The sequence below is a fragment of the Channa argus genome, chromosome 19 (genome assembly GCF_033026475.1).
Source record: "Channa argus isolate prfri chromosome 19, Channa argus male v1.0, whole genome shotgun sequence".
Taxonomy (NCBI): Eukaryota; Metazoa; Chordata; class Actinopteri; order Anabantiformes; family Channidae; genus Channa; species Channa argus.
The window spans coordinates 19,932,345-19,947,946 of record NC_090215.1 but is presented as its reverse complement, the minus strand read 5'-3'; the positions used below and the strand labels follow the sequence as shown (position 1 = coordinate 19,947,946).

General features: G+C 40.4%; 1 protein-coding gene across 1 annotated transcript in view; it reads left to right on the top strand.

Moving 5' to 3' along the window:
* Positions 1-15,602, top strand: part of LOC137104706 (sodium channel protein type 5 subunit alpha-like) — a 160,993-nt gene that overhangs the window by 47,622 nt on the left and 97,769 nt on the right. The window contains exons 7-8 of the mRNA XM_067486299.1: positions 4,844-4,935; positions 7,093-7,335. Coding sequence (XP_067342400.1) covers positions 4,844-4,935; positions 7,093-7,335 — 335 coding nt within the window. The remainder of the gene's footprint in view (positions 1-4,843; positions 4,936-7,092; positions 7,336-15,602) is intronic.

Sequence of the window (15,602 nt, the reverse complement as noted above, 5' to 3'; positions counted from 1 at the left end):
AGTAAGTAGAAGAAAAATCAAGAAAAGATTAACGCATGTTTGTCAAAGGCTTAAATTATGCTGCCGTACTGCTCGCTTTCTTTGAACGGGCTAAATCCTGGGGTTCAGCTCTTACGGCGGTTGTGTTACCACCTTGACTGGAAACTAATCCACAGCTTGTCTTTAGTAAGTAGATGATCACACAAAGTCTTTCCAAAACACTTTTTAAAATACGTGAAGTCTCTCTATCGCTTGTTCTTTCAGTAACAAAGTCTTGATCTCTCATTTGGCCACACACACACACACACACACACACACACACACACACACACACACACACAGGCCACGCCAGTAGGACTGTGTCCTTGAAAGCAGGGGCGTCCTGCGGTCAGATGGATCTTTAGCATGACAGGGACACAAGTCACCTCCCCACACACAGGTTCATATTTCTATTCTTGTTAGACTTCAGTGCATTCCCTAATCCTAATCCTAGCTTTAACCCACATTCTAAGCCTACGTGTAATTCTAAAACTAAGTCTTAACCCTTAAACAAGGCTTCAAACTTGTTAGGAGCAGCAATGTCTTCCCTTCACCCAAAGGTCCTAACTCTGTTAGTGCCACCAAAAAAGGTTTTTCCTAACTATGTAACAAATACGAGAACACACATGATGGCAAACACTTTAAGTGAATATGTGGTTGCACACACACACGAGAACCTGCCACTGTGTGTGTGTATGTGTACACACAATGCACTGTACTGTACACACAGTCTGCCCCTAACACATCAGCCCTCTGCGGCTTTATTAAAACCACAGTGATAGTTTGTAAACACACACACAATATCTGATTGATTCCCTCCCACCAACTCAAGATTCCCATGGTAACAGAGTCTGATGTCCTCCCCTCTGTAACACACACACACACACACTGGTGTACTGGTACTGCTGGTGTAATGACATGTTAATACTACCAGCACCAAACCTTAACCACACCAGCTCTGATGTTTTCCCAGCGATAGAGGAGCAACAATCTGTCTTTTTACTGTGATAAAATGTTCATTAAAAACAGCAGCATTATTACTGTACATAAATAAGATCCTAATCCTACCGTTCATTTTCCACCACTGCATTTTGGAGACATAATAAGAATCTAATATTGTGCCAGTAGGAGCAAAGAAGGACATTTTCAAATTATTTAAACTCAAGAAAAACAAGCTCATCTTGAAGATATTGGGTGAAGTTGATTATCGTTCCTGTGACAAAAATACTGTATGATTCAAAGTTTTAGTTTAATGATTATTTTGATCTGTTTGATTTATTCCCACCCATCTCTTTTAGTTCATTTTCTTCATGTCTTTGTAATCATTCATTTTACATTTACATTTACATTTAGTCATTTAACAGACGCTTTTATCCAAAGCGACTTACAAGTGAGGTACAAGGCAGCAAAAATCTAAGTCAAGGAGAAAACATCAAAGCAAAGTCCTGAAAAGTGTTCACAGATCACGAGATACAAGTGCAAGAGAGCAGAAAGGTTTTTTTTTTTTTTTTTTTTTTAATTAAATATTTAAGTGCATAGGAAGATGCGGAAAAATTCAGTTTTCAGCAGTTTTTTGAATATTGGGAGAGAATCAGCTGAGTGTGCAGCGTTTGGTAGCTTGTTCCACCATCGTGGGATCATTGCGCTGAACAGTTTTGCTTGGTATCTTCTGTGCGGTGCTGGGACCCGTCGTTCGTTGGCAGACCGCAGCGGGCGAGAAGGACTGTAGACTTGAATGAGTGAGTTGAGGTAAGCGGGAGCTGTCGAGTTAACCACCCTGTAAGCAAGAGACAGAGCTTTGAACCTGATGCGAGCAGCAACAGGAAGCCAGTGTAGAGAGCTAAAAAGTGGTGTGACATGGGTCTTAATATTTTAATATTCACAAAAGTTTTTCATATTTTTTGGGGCAAATTTCTGGTTGTTTTTGTGTCTGGATTATTTTTATCCAAGTATTTTTTTTATATCACTCATATCATGGTCATATATCATATATATCATGGCCACTTTATGTTTGTTTGTTTTCATAAATTTGTGTACACTTCTTTCATTATTACTCTTTTGAATAATTTCCATCTTTTTTTTTTTTTTTCATTCTTGTTGCAATTTTTGGTCTTTTTTGTCCCCTTTTGAATAGTTTTCATCATACTATAGACACTTATTGGACTTTTTATTTGAAATCTTACTGTGTGGGGTATTTGGTAAAAAAAAAAATGTCATGGTGCAATTTTTTTGTGATGATTTAATTTGTGAGGTGGCATATTATTAACAAGAACGGTTGAAATAATTTTTGGGATTGTGACATCGGAAATTTCCGTAGGGACCAGATAGTGCAAGAGTACATCTTATATAGAAAAGTAAAGATTTGCCAGTATTCATATTTCAATCACGCACTGGTGATGTGGAAAGCCGCACTCTTACAACTCAACACATTGGTTTGTTTACAATTAAACACAGCAGTTATCACAAATATTTAAAACCAGGTACCAACAATAACCTGTCAGTCCTCTGAGAAAGAGACCAAACCATCAACAGGGTTCACTTCTTCAAACATGCTGGTGTAGAATGGGAACAGTCCAGATGCTGCTGAACATCCATCACATTTCACACTTAACACGTGAAGTGTCTCTGGTCAGGTCTATGGTATCTAGTGGTCATCTCTTCCTGCATCTAAATGGCCTGTTCAGACGGCCATTCCCCGCTGCCTCCACTGTAATTCAATCAGCCTGCCAGTCAACACCACTGAAATATGAGCCATAATGGACGGCCGTTAGCAGGATCAAGTGTCTCAATCTAACGGGGGGCCCACGATGGCCGTCATTGCCTGGCGCCTTTGAGGCTCTCGCAGCCTTGTCTGATTCAATCTAAAGGGGAGATGTTCACAGCTGAAGCTACTGTCCTGGATTAATAGTTTGTTTCATTTCAAGGACAGAAACAAAGGCGCCTGAACATTATTTGGACTCGTTTGGAGTATTTTTTGCCAAGATGAAATTTAAATTAACATGCATTATTTCCCAGTTATAAAAATATCATTACAAGTTTTCGTTTTTTTTTAAAGAACTGTGACTTAAATGAGTAGCAAGTTTGAAATTTAACAATGCTAAGATAATCGAAAAACAATAGGCCGTTTTTTTGGGTTCCAGTCTGGAGCCGCTGCTCTAACTAAAAAGTTGCCTTTGCATTTTTGCTCGTATCTTCAACTTTTGTTTCAGATCTGTAACATTTTATTATAGCAGCTAATAGCACCTTCAAATAGCCTGAGAGCTTCCTGTCAAAACAGTACAGTTTTGTAGGGACTTGGTGCAATGATGGCTCTGTAAAAAATCGTTTCAAGTTGCCACAGAATTTTCAATCTTTGCTGTGTTTGTCTTCTTGTGTTGTATGTTGACAACCACCACACTGCCCCCACTACAGGCTGTTAACAGAGTTTATCAAAGTAGGGAACCTGCAGGCGCTGAGAACCTTTAGAGTGCTGAGAGCTCTGAAAACTATCTCAGTCATCCCAGGTAAGGCCTCACCACCACCAAGGTGTGACAAGGGACCGAAAAAACCCCCAACAACCTGTCCTCATAATGTGTCCTGAACATCCTCTCTATTGTTTGTCCCGTGTCTGCCGTGTTTTCCAGCACTAGCCCCTGCCCACCTCCCACTCTTAGCCCAGTCAGGGGCCACAGGTGTCCTCACCTGATCTGCATTGAAGAGGAGAAGGAAAAGTCAGACGTGTCTAAGCTGAACATGTGGTTGTTAACTGGAGATGCTTGATCTAAAATCAGTGGTGATGACACTTTAGTGGGTGGGATTTGGGATTTTATAGTTCATTTATGAATTTGCATTCATTTGCATTGTTAGCTCCAACATGTCATTACATTTACATTTAGTCATTTAGCAGACGCTTTTATCCAAAGCGACTTACAAGTCAGTAGCCATCATCATCTAAAAATGTCTAAATGTACTTGAAGATGAAAAACAGATGTTGCCGCAGTGACTTGCATTTTTCCGATAGCAAGTATGAAAAGCTAAAAGCTCCTTAAATTCACTTAAACTGTCAATTCAAGCCAGAGAAAAGTCACAAACTAAAGCTTGTAAAGGTAAATTAGGCTAAATAGCATGTAGCTGTTTTCGCACAGGTAAAAATGCTAAATACATACCTTGTTGCAGCGTCCATGTTTTCATTTGACCTTTTGTTTTAGTGATTCAAAAGGTCAAAGGAAACCTGGAAATTGGTTATTATGCAACTGAAAACCAAATTCAACGGTCAGCAATCTACCAACATTCAACAGCTGACTAGCTCGTGTTAGCATCAACTGGAACTAGCTCAGTTTAGGCGTCGCTATAAAATTCCAACATATAAATTCTAACATATAAAAAAAAATATATAAATTCTTACTGTCTTAATACTTCAACTTGCTTGTAGCGGTTCCCATCTCTTAAAGTGTGTCGCTTTATAATTTTATCGTTGACTTTATGCCAACTGACCAACTAATGCTATGTTACAGGGCATTAACGTTAGCTTTATTTAAATCTTGTAAGAAATCAATGAGGAGACACGTCTTAGACATTAAAGGAAAAAATATAAATTGCTGTTAAGAAGTCGATGAGAAATTAATCAAAAATCAGAGTTTGTCTCCAATACCTGTCCGTGTGAACAGCTTTGACCTCCTTGACTTTTCCTTCTTGACAGTGTCTCTGGCAGGTCCACTGTTGCTGTCTCTCTCTCTCTCTGTCCTCCTCTGTCTCTCTCCCTCTCTGTGGGCTCGCTGTGGTTCAGCATGGTCATACCCCTCTATGTTTGTCTGTTTTTGTGCTTCTGTCTCCCGGCTTGTTGCAGATATGTGACTGAGTTTGTGGACCTGGGTAATGTGTCAGCCTTAAGGACGTTCAGGGTGCTACGAGCGCTCAAAACCATCTCAGTCATCCCAGGTGAGGAGGCGAACGCGGGGGAGTGAAGATCAAACACAGTCCCCCCCCTGGCCTGAGCCTGCTGGAAGCTCTAAATGAGTGACTGGTGTAATCTAATGGCAGCCTGCATCTACTACCTGCAGGATGTGAAACCACACACATGCTGTAGGCAGTATGCAGGTGTACTGAGGTCTTCCTGAAAACTGGATGTGAGTGGACATCAGAGGTTTAGCGAACAGCAATGACTTTACACAAAACAGTCTATCGAACTCTGAGAGAGGAGTTAAAGATGTTTCAAGTGCTTAATGGAAAAACTTGCTTTTCATATTCGCTTACAAATTGAACCACAATTCACAAATATGCAATAGATGAATTTGTGTTAATTAGCTGTAAATGAACATATGGCCCCGTGTTAACTGCTGTCTTTCCAGAATTTACTGACAAAGATTGTACAACTTCTGGAAACATAAACATTGATAAAATATTTTTGAAACATGATCCAAACTTGAACCCAGTCAAATTAGGATGTTTTGTAGAACCTTATTAAACCCATTTAGATTCAGCCTTCAGCTCAACGGGCCCATAAAAGTAAGTGTTTTGCCAGAATTTATTCATTTTAATGTTGGATTTTCTGATAGAATGCATATTGTCTGTGTTTTTGCTTTGAACCTCAGACGTAGCAGTAGGCAGCGAAGCATTTTTGGTGTAGAGGCCAAACTGCAGTTCTGCAACTTCGGGTTGATCTAGTGAGGTGCACAGGTCCAAAAAGAGTTTTTCCCATAGAGAATTATTTTGGAAATATTGCCAGTGAAAGCACCTATAAACCAGACTAAAAATATATGTCACTATTGTTTAAAAAATTGAAAAGCTTAGGATTTATTATTTAATACCAATCTGTGTGATTGGTTCAGTTCCCATAGTACAAGTGTTAGTACTTCAAGTAGTTTTCTGCCCAAACAAAGTGAGAGTTAATTTTTTCCTTCATAGTGTTTGATGATAAAGCCACAACTCTATGAGCTATGAGCAAACTATGAGCAAAATTCTTGTAGTCTGGAAACAGAAATTGGGACCAATTGTTCAATTGTTTTGCACCAAATATGATCGAGCACTCACCAATGTAGACGTAGAGAATCTGAGTAATCTGCCAAGTGGAAACCAGCCCTGCAAGTAGCTGGGTTCAGCTGTTTAGTCTTCACCCCGAATTCCTTACGCTAGCTAACCTCTGTATGTCGTCACTCTGCATGTCGGCATGCAGCGCCAGGCGGCATCATCGACTGTGACTGAAACCTAGTCTTTGCCGGTGTCGTGTTATAACAAGGTCTTATACATGTTATAACAGTAACACAGTAGTAGTTAAATGTTGAAAGCATGTTAGAGCTGCAGCCATAAGGAAATCTAATCGCACTAGTCATTCAATAATTAACATAAAATTGATTAATTAATCTCTAAAGAATCACTAAACTAAGAAAAGTGCTCAGGTACTAAAGTGTAAAAGGATGTTTTCTTTGATTTGGCTGAGGGCAGTTGGCTGCACCCTTTGTGCTGTGACTGTGTTTTGATCCTGCTGTTCTTACCATGTCTTCGTGTGTGTGTGTGTGTGTGTGTGTGTGTTATGAGTGTTTCTGGGGGTTTGTTGCCTGTTGTAGTTGATTTAGTTGGTGATGTTAACAGTAAGTTTTTTCCACAGTGGCAATACTACACAAAAAAAACCTTAAAGCTGCTGTCAGATGAAAATCTCGCCTTTCTAACCAACGTAATTTAACATGAGTTGAACATCTGTAAAATCTTCATCTGACAGCAACATTTTTTTATTTTTAAATGGCTGTTTTGTGATAAAGATGGCTGCCTTAGGTTTCCCTCTGTTACTGCTTAACGAATTAGATACTTGGATTGTAATTGGAGGCATTTTGGGAAGAGTCTGCAAACATGGGAGGTCAGTTCACATGGCAGCCATCTCTATGACAACTGATATGCTTATTAATTAGCTTATTTGTTGTAAGATCAACATCTGTGTTTTATTTTAAATTGTCACAAATTATTGCATTTGTGGTTTAAATTAGAATTTTGGAGATTGTTAATAGTTACATTTATTTATTGGTGTTGAGGGCTGAAAGTGGAAATGATGTTCATCTGAAAATGTATCTCATCTGCGTCCCTGTCCCCCCGGTGGTCCCTCAGGCCTCAAGACCATCGTTGGTGCTCTAATCCAGTCTGTCAAGAAGCTGGCGGATGTGATGATCCTCACCGTCTTCTGCCTGAGTGTCTTTGCCCTCATTGGCCTGCAGCTTTTCATGGGAAACCTGCGGCAGAAGTGCGTCCGCAGCACAGCTCACTGCATCAATGACAGCCTGCCCACCAACACCTCTTTCTACTGCAACAACAAGACCTGGGCTTCTATGAAGGACTTCGTCAATGATGAGGGTGAGGATTACATCCAATCTGTTCTTCCTGCAAGCCTGACAGCAGGGTTAATAGCCTGACGGCCTTTATGAAAGTTTTAGTGGCATTTCTTTAGACCTGTAGCCTCTGACAGTATGTGCACTCCAGCCATTTCCTGACATTCTAATTTGCTTTGCCTGTCTGAGTATTTTGATATGTGCTGCATGGTGGTCATGTGGGTTTGGGGGAGCGAGAAAGACCATGAATTAAGCATGAAAATGTAAGCAAAACCAACAACTGCATTAACAGCAGCACAGATAGTGATAAGTTCAACCAACTAAAGAAATGATCCTTGTATTAATATTGATGCATATTTTTTGGTAACGGGCCAAATTTCTGAATGGGTGGGCCTGGGCCTCTGGGGCCCCCCTCTGATGCTGGGTTTGTCCTCTGGTTATGATGAATATACAGGCGTCAGTTTTTGTAGTGTTTAAAGAACATGGAAGTTATTGTTGTCAGGCATCGATGTTAATATTCTACATTTAATAATGGATATAAAGGTGTGTGTGTGTATATTTAGAACTAAAGTGCATATGTTGTGTAATTAACAGAATCCAAAGTAGAGAAGGAAACTGTCTATTTTTGACACACTGCTCACACTGTGATGGATTTAGTTGTCTTTGTTTCTCAAACCTACAACTCTGAGCAAATGCTCACTTTAAACTTCACGTTCACTTGTTAAGGCTTGTGAGGATCCGAAGCCTTGGAGGCAGAGCTCAAGGTGGAAATGTTCCTCGAACAAAGTCATGACAGATATGTGTTGTGAAAGACTAAAAGAAATAATTTCTGTGGTTGTTGAAGTAGATGTCTTCGTGGATTTACTGAGTTCTCTGGGTCTGTTCTTTTGGAGTCGCTTTTAAAAAAAAATGTGTTTATGCACTTTGGGTTTGGGCAGATGTTTGATCGTGTTCATCAGAGGAGAAGTGGTTTGTTGGAGTCCTTCAACTACTGCTTGGCCCCAGCAACTTAGAAGTGGATTATAATGGTGGCAAACAAGGAACTTAAGTTGTATGAAATTTTGTTATATAGTGAGGAAAAATATTGTTTATGTTGTGGGACTGTGAGAACATCTAGCTGCTGCATGTTTGCTCTAATGACGAGTAGAATGTTAGGAGCATTTTGTTTCGCTGCCACAGCTGCACTGAAGACCCACAAGCTCAGTTTAAGCCCCACATTCAGCAACTATTAATTTCGGTAAATACAGATCCTAACATTTTCCACTATAAAAAGCACTTATTGCTTTGAGTGGCTAATGAAGCAGCAACACTAGAACAAAACCTGCCTCTGGTCTGTTCTGTGTGTTTACTGGCGTCCGTTGGAACCACAGTCCCAATGTGACACTGTCCAGTCCGTTTAGAAAACACCAGTCCCCACTGCAGCATGACACACACACACACACACACACACACACACAAAGGTCGTACGAGGTCAGTTGGTACATACACTGTTTGACATTTGTCAAGCATGTTGAGCAGGGAACATGTTATGTGGACACACACGTGTACATCTAAGCACACAAAGGAGATGCAGCCCACACACAGGTCGAGGTCAGGGTTAAGGAAACATTTAATATCACTGCTGTCAGAAGAAACCTGAGCTGCACATCATTTTCTCTTCATGTGACCAAAAGAGCGAGCTGCCTGTACTGTGTGGTCCTACTGCTGATACTGCCTTACAGTACAAATACACTGAACACTGGAAATAATCCACATGCTGCCTTTTGTTTTTTCTTATTTCTTTCATCACTTTTAAACTTTCTTCTTTCTCTTCTGCTTTTCTGACCCTTCATTTCTTTCCTTACTGTTCTGCTAATTTTTTTCTTGGACATTGTCTTTTATGTAATTTTCCACTGAATAGATGCATTGAGAGTTTTATGCAAATGAAGAACAATAGAGGTGCAGTTCGCTGAGCTGCTCTGTAAATACATCAACATTTACAACATGTGTAAATGAAATCTGTGGAAGACAATACACAAACACTGCATTTTCCTACATAAAAACACTTGTTTGTCTGAGGGTGTTAATGTCTGCTGCATTCAGTACACCCAGAAACACAAAGACAGATGTTTAAAGCATCACTTAATCTTTTTCTCTGTAAGAAGCTATCTATCAAAACCTCCCTGTAGTCAGATTTACTAGTTTGAATAAATTAGGTAAATCAGGTCGGCTTGTAAAGTAGCTGGTAGAGATGTTTTTATGATTGTAATAGAATTCAATTATTATGTAGAATAAACACTCAATGCTGTTTTCTTTCTTGTATCAGTCTTATAATGGCTCTGCTTCACGGAGTTTTTTTTTAATTTATTTTTGCCGCGCACACACACACATGCACACACACAAATAAAACAATTCCAGACCAATTTAATAAGCAGGTCAATGAGGTCTTACAGGTCAACAGCAGTGGAAGTAGATACACAACCTGGGAAGAAGATGAGAAGAGATGACTCCTTAAAGTACCTCCCAGGATAAAACAGATTCTTCAGATTTTCATTATTCAAAAACAGTATAATTATTTTTAAGTAATGTTATTTTGCTGGAAAAGATGAGAAGAAAAAGTGGAGGACACGTGCTTTAACCCTTGCTCATACTCAAATACTTCAACCAGTGTTAACATGATGAATAACCTGAATAACATGATATGGAGTCTGTTCTGTCCTATAAGGCAGCAGGAGGAGAGGGGCGGCTGGGATTTGGCTGCTAGTTGCCCTTAGGTTGGAAGCCTCAATTATGACTGAATGGAGTCCAACATTAAAAATATTTAGTATGAAAATAAGCGTGGGAGCGTGGTTTAACTTGAAGTCGCATTCAAGGTATTTATCAATTACAAATATGTGAAACAACAACATAGACTCATGTTGGTTGGGACGACTGATCAAACCAAGTTGGACAATCAAAGTGTGAGATATTCAAACACAGATTTTTTTTGTCATGCCTGTCACCAATGCCTCTGTGTGTAGGATATACAGGACATACCTTCTTTATGTTATTTTTTCAGATGACATTATTTTCAGCGTATTCAGAAAGTATTCACAAAATTCTGCAAACAATCCCCCATAATGACTATGTGAAATAGGTTTGTTTGAAATCTTTGCAAATTTCTTAAAAATAAATACTGAAAAGTTCTTATGACCATCAGTATTCATGCCCTTTGCCACGACAGTCAAACTTGAGCTCTTGTGCATTGTGTTTCCATGGATAATCCTTGAGATGATTCTACAACTTGATTGGAGTCCACCTGTTTAAAATTCAGCTGGTTGGATATGATTTGGAAAAGCATACACCTGTCTATATAAGGTCCCACATGTCAGAGCACAAACTAGTCCACGAAGTCCAAGGAAGTGTTTGCAGACCTACGAGACAGGCACAGATCCTGGGATGGGCACAGAATAATTTCTGCAGCACTGAAGGTCCCAATGAGCACAGTGGCCTCCATCATCTGTAAATGGAAGAAGTTTGGAACCACGGGAACTCTTCCTAGAGTGGGCCGGCCAAACTGAGTGACTGAGAGAGAAGGGCCTTTGTCAGGGATATCACCAAGAACCTAATGGTCACTCTGAAAGAGCTACAGCATTTCTCTTTGGAGAGAGCCTTCCAGAAGAACAACCGTCTCTGCAGCACTCCACCAATCTGGCCTGTATGGTAGTAGCCAGTTGGAATTCACTCCTGAGTAAAGGGCACATGACAGCCAACCTGAAGGACCTGAAGGACCTTTCTGAAGGACCTGAAGGAAAGATGAATGCAGCAATGTACAGAGACGTCCCTGATGAAAACCTGTTCCAGAGCATCTGGACCTCAGACTGGGGCGGCAGTTCTTCTTTCAACAGGACAGCGACCCTAAACACACAGCCGAGATAACAAAGGAATAGCTACAGGACAACTCTGTCAATGTCCTTGAGTGGAGCCAGAGCCCAGACTTGAACCCGATTGAACATCTCTGCAGAGATCTAAAAATGGCCGTGCACCGACACTCCCCATCCAACCTGATGGAGCTTGAGAGGTACTGCAAAGAAGGATGGGAGAAACTGTCCAAAAATAGGTTTGGCAAGCTTGTAGCATCATAATCAAAAATGTGGTGAATTTCATCCAACAAACACAACACTGTGGAAAATGAATGCTTTCTGGATGCACTGTGTACAGTGTAAACTTTTGTTTTGGTCCACTGTGTTTTTTTCTTCTGTAAAAGTGTAAAACGGCCTAAAAAGAGAGGCCACTTTGAGCTCACAGTAATGGGGCATGTCTGGACAATCTAATGTACCTTCTATTTATTCATTTCCAGTTTGCTTTGCTATCCATCATGTCAAACAAATGTCCCCTGCAGGCCCCTGTATCGACCTTTTAAAAGCTGCCATGAAACCTGAGAGCTGAGCTGCGGTGCTGAAGCTCGTCCTCAGTGGGGGATCAATGGTGGACATTCTCCATGCTCAACACTTCCCATCATGTCTCGTTTGTTCTGTCTAGTCCGAGCCGGCTGACGGCAGCAGTCGTCCTAGAGTCGTCCTAGGCGCGTCTTGTTGCAGGGTCCAATAACCTAATATCCACAAACATCATGTAGAATCCATTTTAGTTTTGGTGACCAGCAGGTTTAGCTGATTTTACTGGCCAACATTAGGGAAGTGTAAGCTGATTCTTTCTTACTAAACAGAAGAACCGTGCACAAACATTAACTGTTGGTGAGATTCTTTTTCTATCACGTCCCATGAAGTATAAATATATTCTGTAATACTTTATTCCTCTATTTTCAATTGATGTCCAAAAACTATTAAAACAGATCACTGAGCATCACAGTTGCACTGTTTGACATCTTCCTTCATCACTGTGAACACATTTATTAATCCGCCACGGAAACTAGTCCCCAACATTAGCTGTTAGCTAACAGTTGATTTAAAACTACATGAACCAGCTGAGAATCAGAAATGCAAAGGTGCTTCTACAGGGAAATTGTCTGCAGGGGATTTTACTACATTTATTTATTGGCAGTCACCTCTTCTCTGTTAGCTGAACTGGATATAAAAGGGCAGAGTGTAAAGCAGGAAGTGAAACAAAGATGGCTGACAGAGTAGCTGGTTTCAGTGAGTGGCTGTGGGTTAGATGGAAGGTAGGTGCCCGGACCAAAGACGAGGTGGGTTCTGAATGAATAGGTTGATCTCTGGAAGCTGTTTATCAAAATGAAGAATGTTTGGTGGCTCAGCTATGATTTTGGTTAGCATGAACTTCTAGCTAGTATGCTAGTAGCTTGTTGGAGGACCTAGTTGCCTGTTAGCATGAAGTGCTTGGAGATAGTTGACTGTTTACTTTAGCATGTTCTCAAATTGGGTAGATGCTAATAGGGGGTTGTGTTCAGCGTGTGGTGGAAGGACATGGTGCTGGGGTGTTGGAGCAGACTGTTGAGACTTCTATAAGTCCTGGACCCAAGTCAACAAGGTGCCATTTATTAAGAGGGTCCCCAGCTAATAACCCACTTTCACGCTTAATCACAATTGACAGTATTATGTCACGTGTTGTGAATGTTTTCATTCATATGGTTGCACCTGGGACAAAATTGCTTAACCTGTACTTGTACCACGCGTATGTAAGGCAGGTTGCTGCTGCCAGTCTAACTGCTGTGTTTTAGTAAGACTATGGCAGACAGGTAAGGAACCTGTTGGTACCTAATCCAATACGGCTTCTCAGTATGTTGTCTTTGTTTGCCTGAAGGTTCAAACCGGTGGTTCGTAAGCCCAGTTCAAAGCTGCGCTAACCTGTGAAGAAGCCTCGTAATAAATATATGTGCTGAATAATATTTATCTAGTCGTATGGGTTAAATTACTGGGAATTAGCCTAAATTTGGCACATAAAGAATCCCAACCTGCCTGGACAACAAGGACAGAAGATGGAAGGGGTTATATGAATCCTAAAAAAACTAAACTTTACCAACATCATCTTCTGAATTATTTGTCAATGAAAACACATTTATTTCAACTTTAATGTTAAAAAATAGGGTGTTTAAATGTTTCTGGATTCATTTACTAGGTCCGCAAAAATGAATTTAGCCTTTAAAAGATGATTAACACATTTCAACATTAAATTCATCATTGAATAAGATCTTTTTTTTGATGGAAGAGTAAATTAACAGTGTCTGCATTCATTTGCCTAAAATCTATCTCTTCCAGATGAAAATGCATGAGGGGAGGATGGGGATGTATTTAGGCTTGTCAGAGTAATTTGCTGCTCTTGAGTGCGAAGAGAAATGAAATTAAGCCCACTCTCTCAATATCCCGTAGAGACAATTTTCCAAGTTTATGCAGCTCTGTAAAGTCTTCTCAGATGGGGGTTGCAGTAGAGAAGAAAAAAAACTCTTTATTAAATGCCAGTCTGGGGGCTAATATGCATTTTCCAAGGGGAGTTTTGGAAACCTGAATGATGAACTTCAGGTAACGAATTCTGCTGTTCCTACCTGCTTTGTCTGGAGAGAAAATGCCTCGGTGACTAATCTCGGTGCTGTGTACAGGCTTCATACTTACTTTGAGCTCGTGAACAAAAGCACTCCAGACTTCAGAAGTTTTTTGTTGGCGAGCAGGGATGCAGCCTCTCAGATGCACTCGATAACAAATGAATGGCTGCGCTCCTAAAAAGCTTAAGTGCCTTTGGTGCAGTGGAGGTCAGAGGCAGACAGAAGCTCCGCGGAACCTGTTTTGTTTGTCAGAAAGGGGAAAACTTTGCACGTGTACCGCCACAATAAAGCAGAGATGAAGAGCAAGGCTTTTGTTCGCCGTGTAGACTTTAAGGGTTGAGATGCTTTGTTTCACTTGGACAAGCCGAGGTTTTACTGAAACTGCCGGGTGATGCAGCTTCTTTTGTTTCTAGGAGTACATTTAGCGAAGTGCGATAAGAACATGACTCCCACTTTAATACTTTTTATTGGAATGCTATGAAATTGGTCATAATAGCTGGAGTTAAATGCATGTGGTTTGAATTATGTGTTGAATAAAAGATGAGTATCCTGAGTAGTTGTTCCCGTAAGGCAAATGGATGAAAATGTCAAGCCATCATTTAAGGTCACTGTTTTCCTGCAAAGTTGCTTGTGCCACAGTGTCTCACACAGAGATCCCCCGTCTCCATTATGTAAGGTTGACTCACAGAGGAGCAGCTTTTCACTGCAAAAATACAAATTCTGGTGCTGATGTTACGTGTCGCAGAAAAGCAGGGGATGTTTTTTAAAACCGCAGCAGGTGGCTGTGGCTGCCTGTCACAACACCAGCTACAGTACATACTAACTACAGAGACATTTGTTAAACAAGCTGCAGCTACGTTTCATATGTTTGTCCATCATCCCAATCAGTCGTGATCACGTGTTTACCACTTCATTGCAGAGGGGGTTCACAGCTTTGTCACACCAGAAAGTGGCACATTAACACGTGCAGAGAGTCAGTGGTGTTGGAAGCCTGGTGACATGGGGACTGCAGGACTTTTGTGTTATGACTTTTATTTGTCAGCTGCAAAAATATGTGCATCCCTGGGCCTCATTCTTGTTCAGATATGTTCAGATATTAAACAGCAAGATAAGATAAGATTAATATTTCCTAAACTGCTTAATTGTTGCTTCAAGGTGAAATTGTTCACTTTAGAACCAGCTCCACAGAAACTAAAAGTCTGGATGGAAGTCTGATCTTGAGGTTGGTCACAAAGCTTAAAGGATTTATTGATGGATTAAAATCTCTAGAACTCGTCATGTCAATATTTTAGCTCCACAGTTTTTATATATTAAAACAATTTTTCCAAATATTATTTTTGGTGGAAAAGTACCTGAAGTACCCCATGCTGTGACCTTAAAGTGTATTATTTTACTAGAAAATTGCTTCCAGTCGGCTCTAAATGTTGGATTAATGCTCAGCGACTCGTGGGATCGATCATGTTTTGGTTGCATGTTCAGTGGGCGTCTAACCAGGCCAGAACACGCAAGCAAAATTTGATGAGCTTATTGATCCTGTGGTTCTGCATAAAGACAACCTGACGTTTTCAGCTTTAGCTTTAAAGAAGAAGTCTGAATTCAAAATTCTGACTTTGATAAGATGCTTGATCTGCTTCTATATGGATAAAATGGACAAGATGTTTTTTTTTAAATACACTATTTGCAATAGCCAATTAGTAGGCTCTGGTACGGTGGCCCTGCGAGCTCAAAGCACTGCAAAACACAAGCAAATATACAAAACCAACGTCACCAATTTGACAACACAGGTGCAGCATTAGGAAACACGGTGCAAAAAGCCTCGA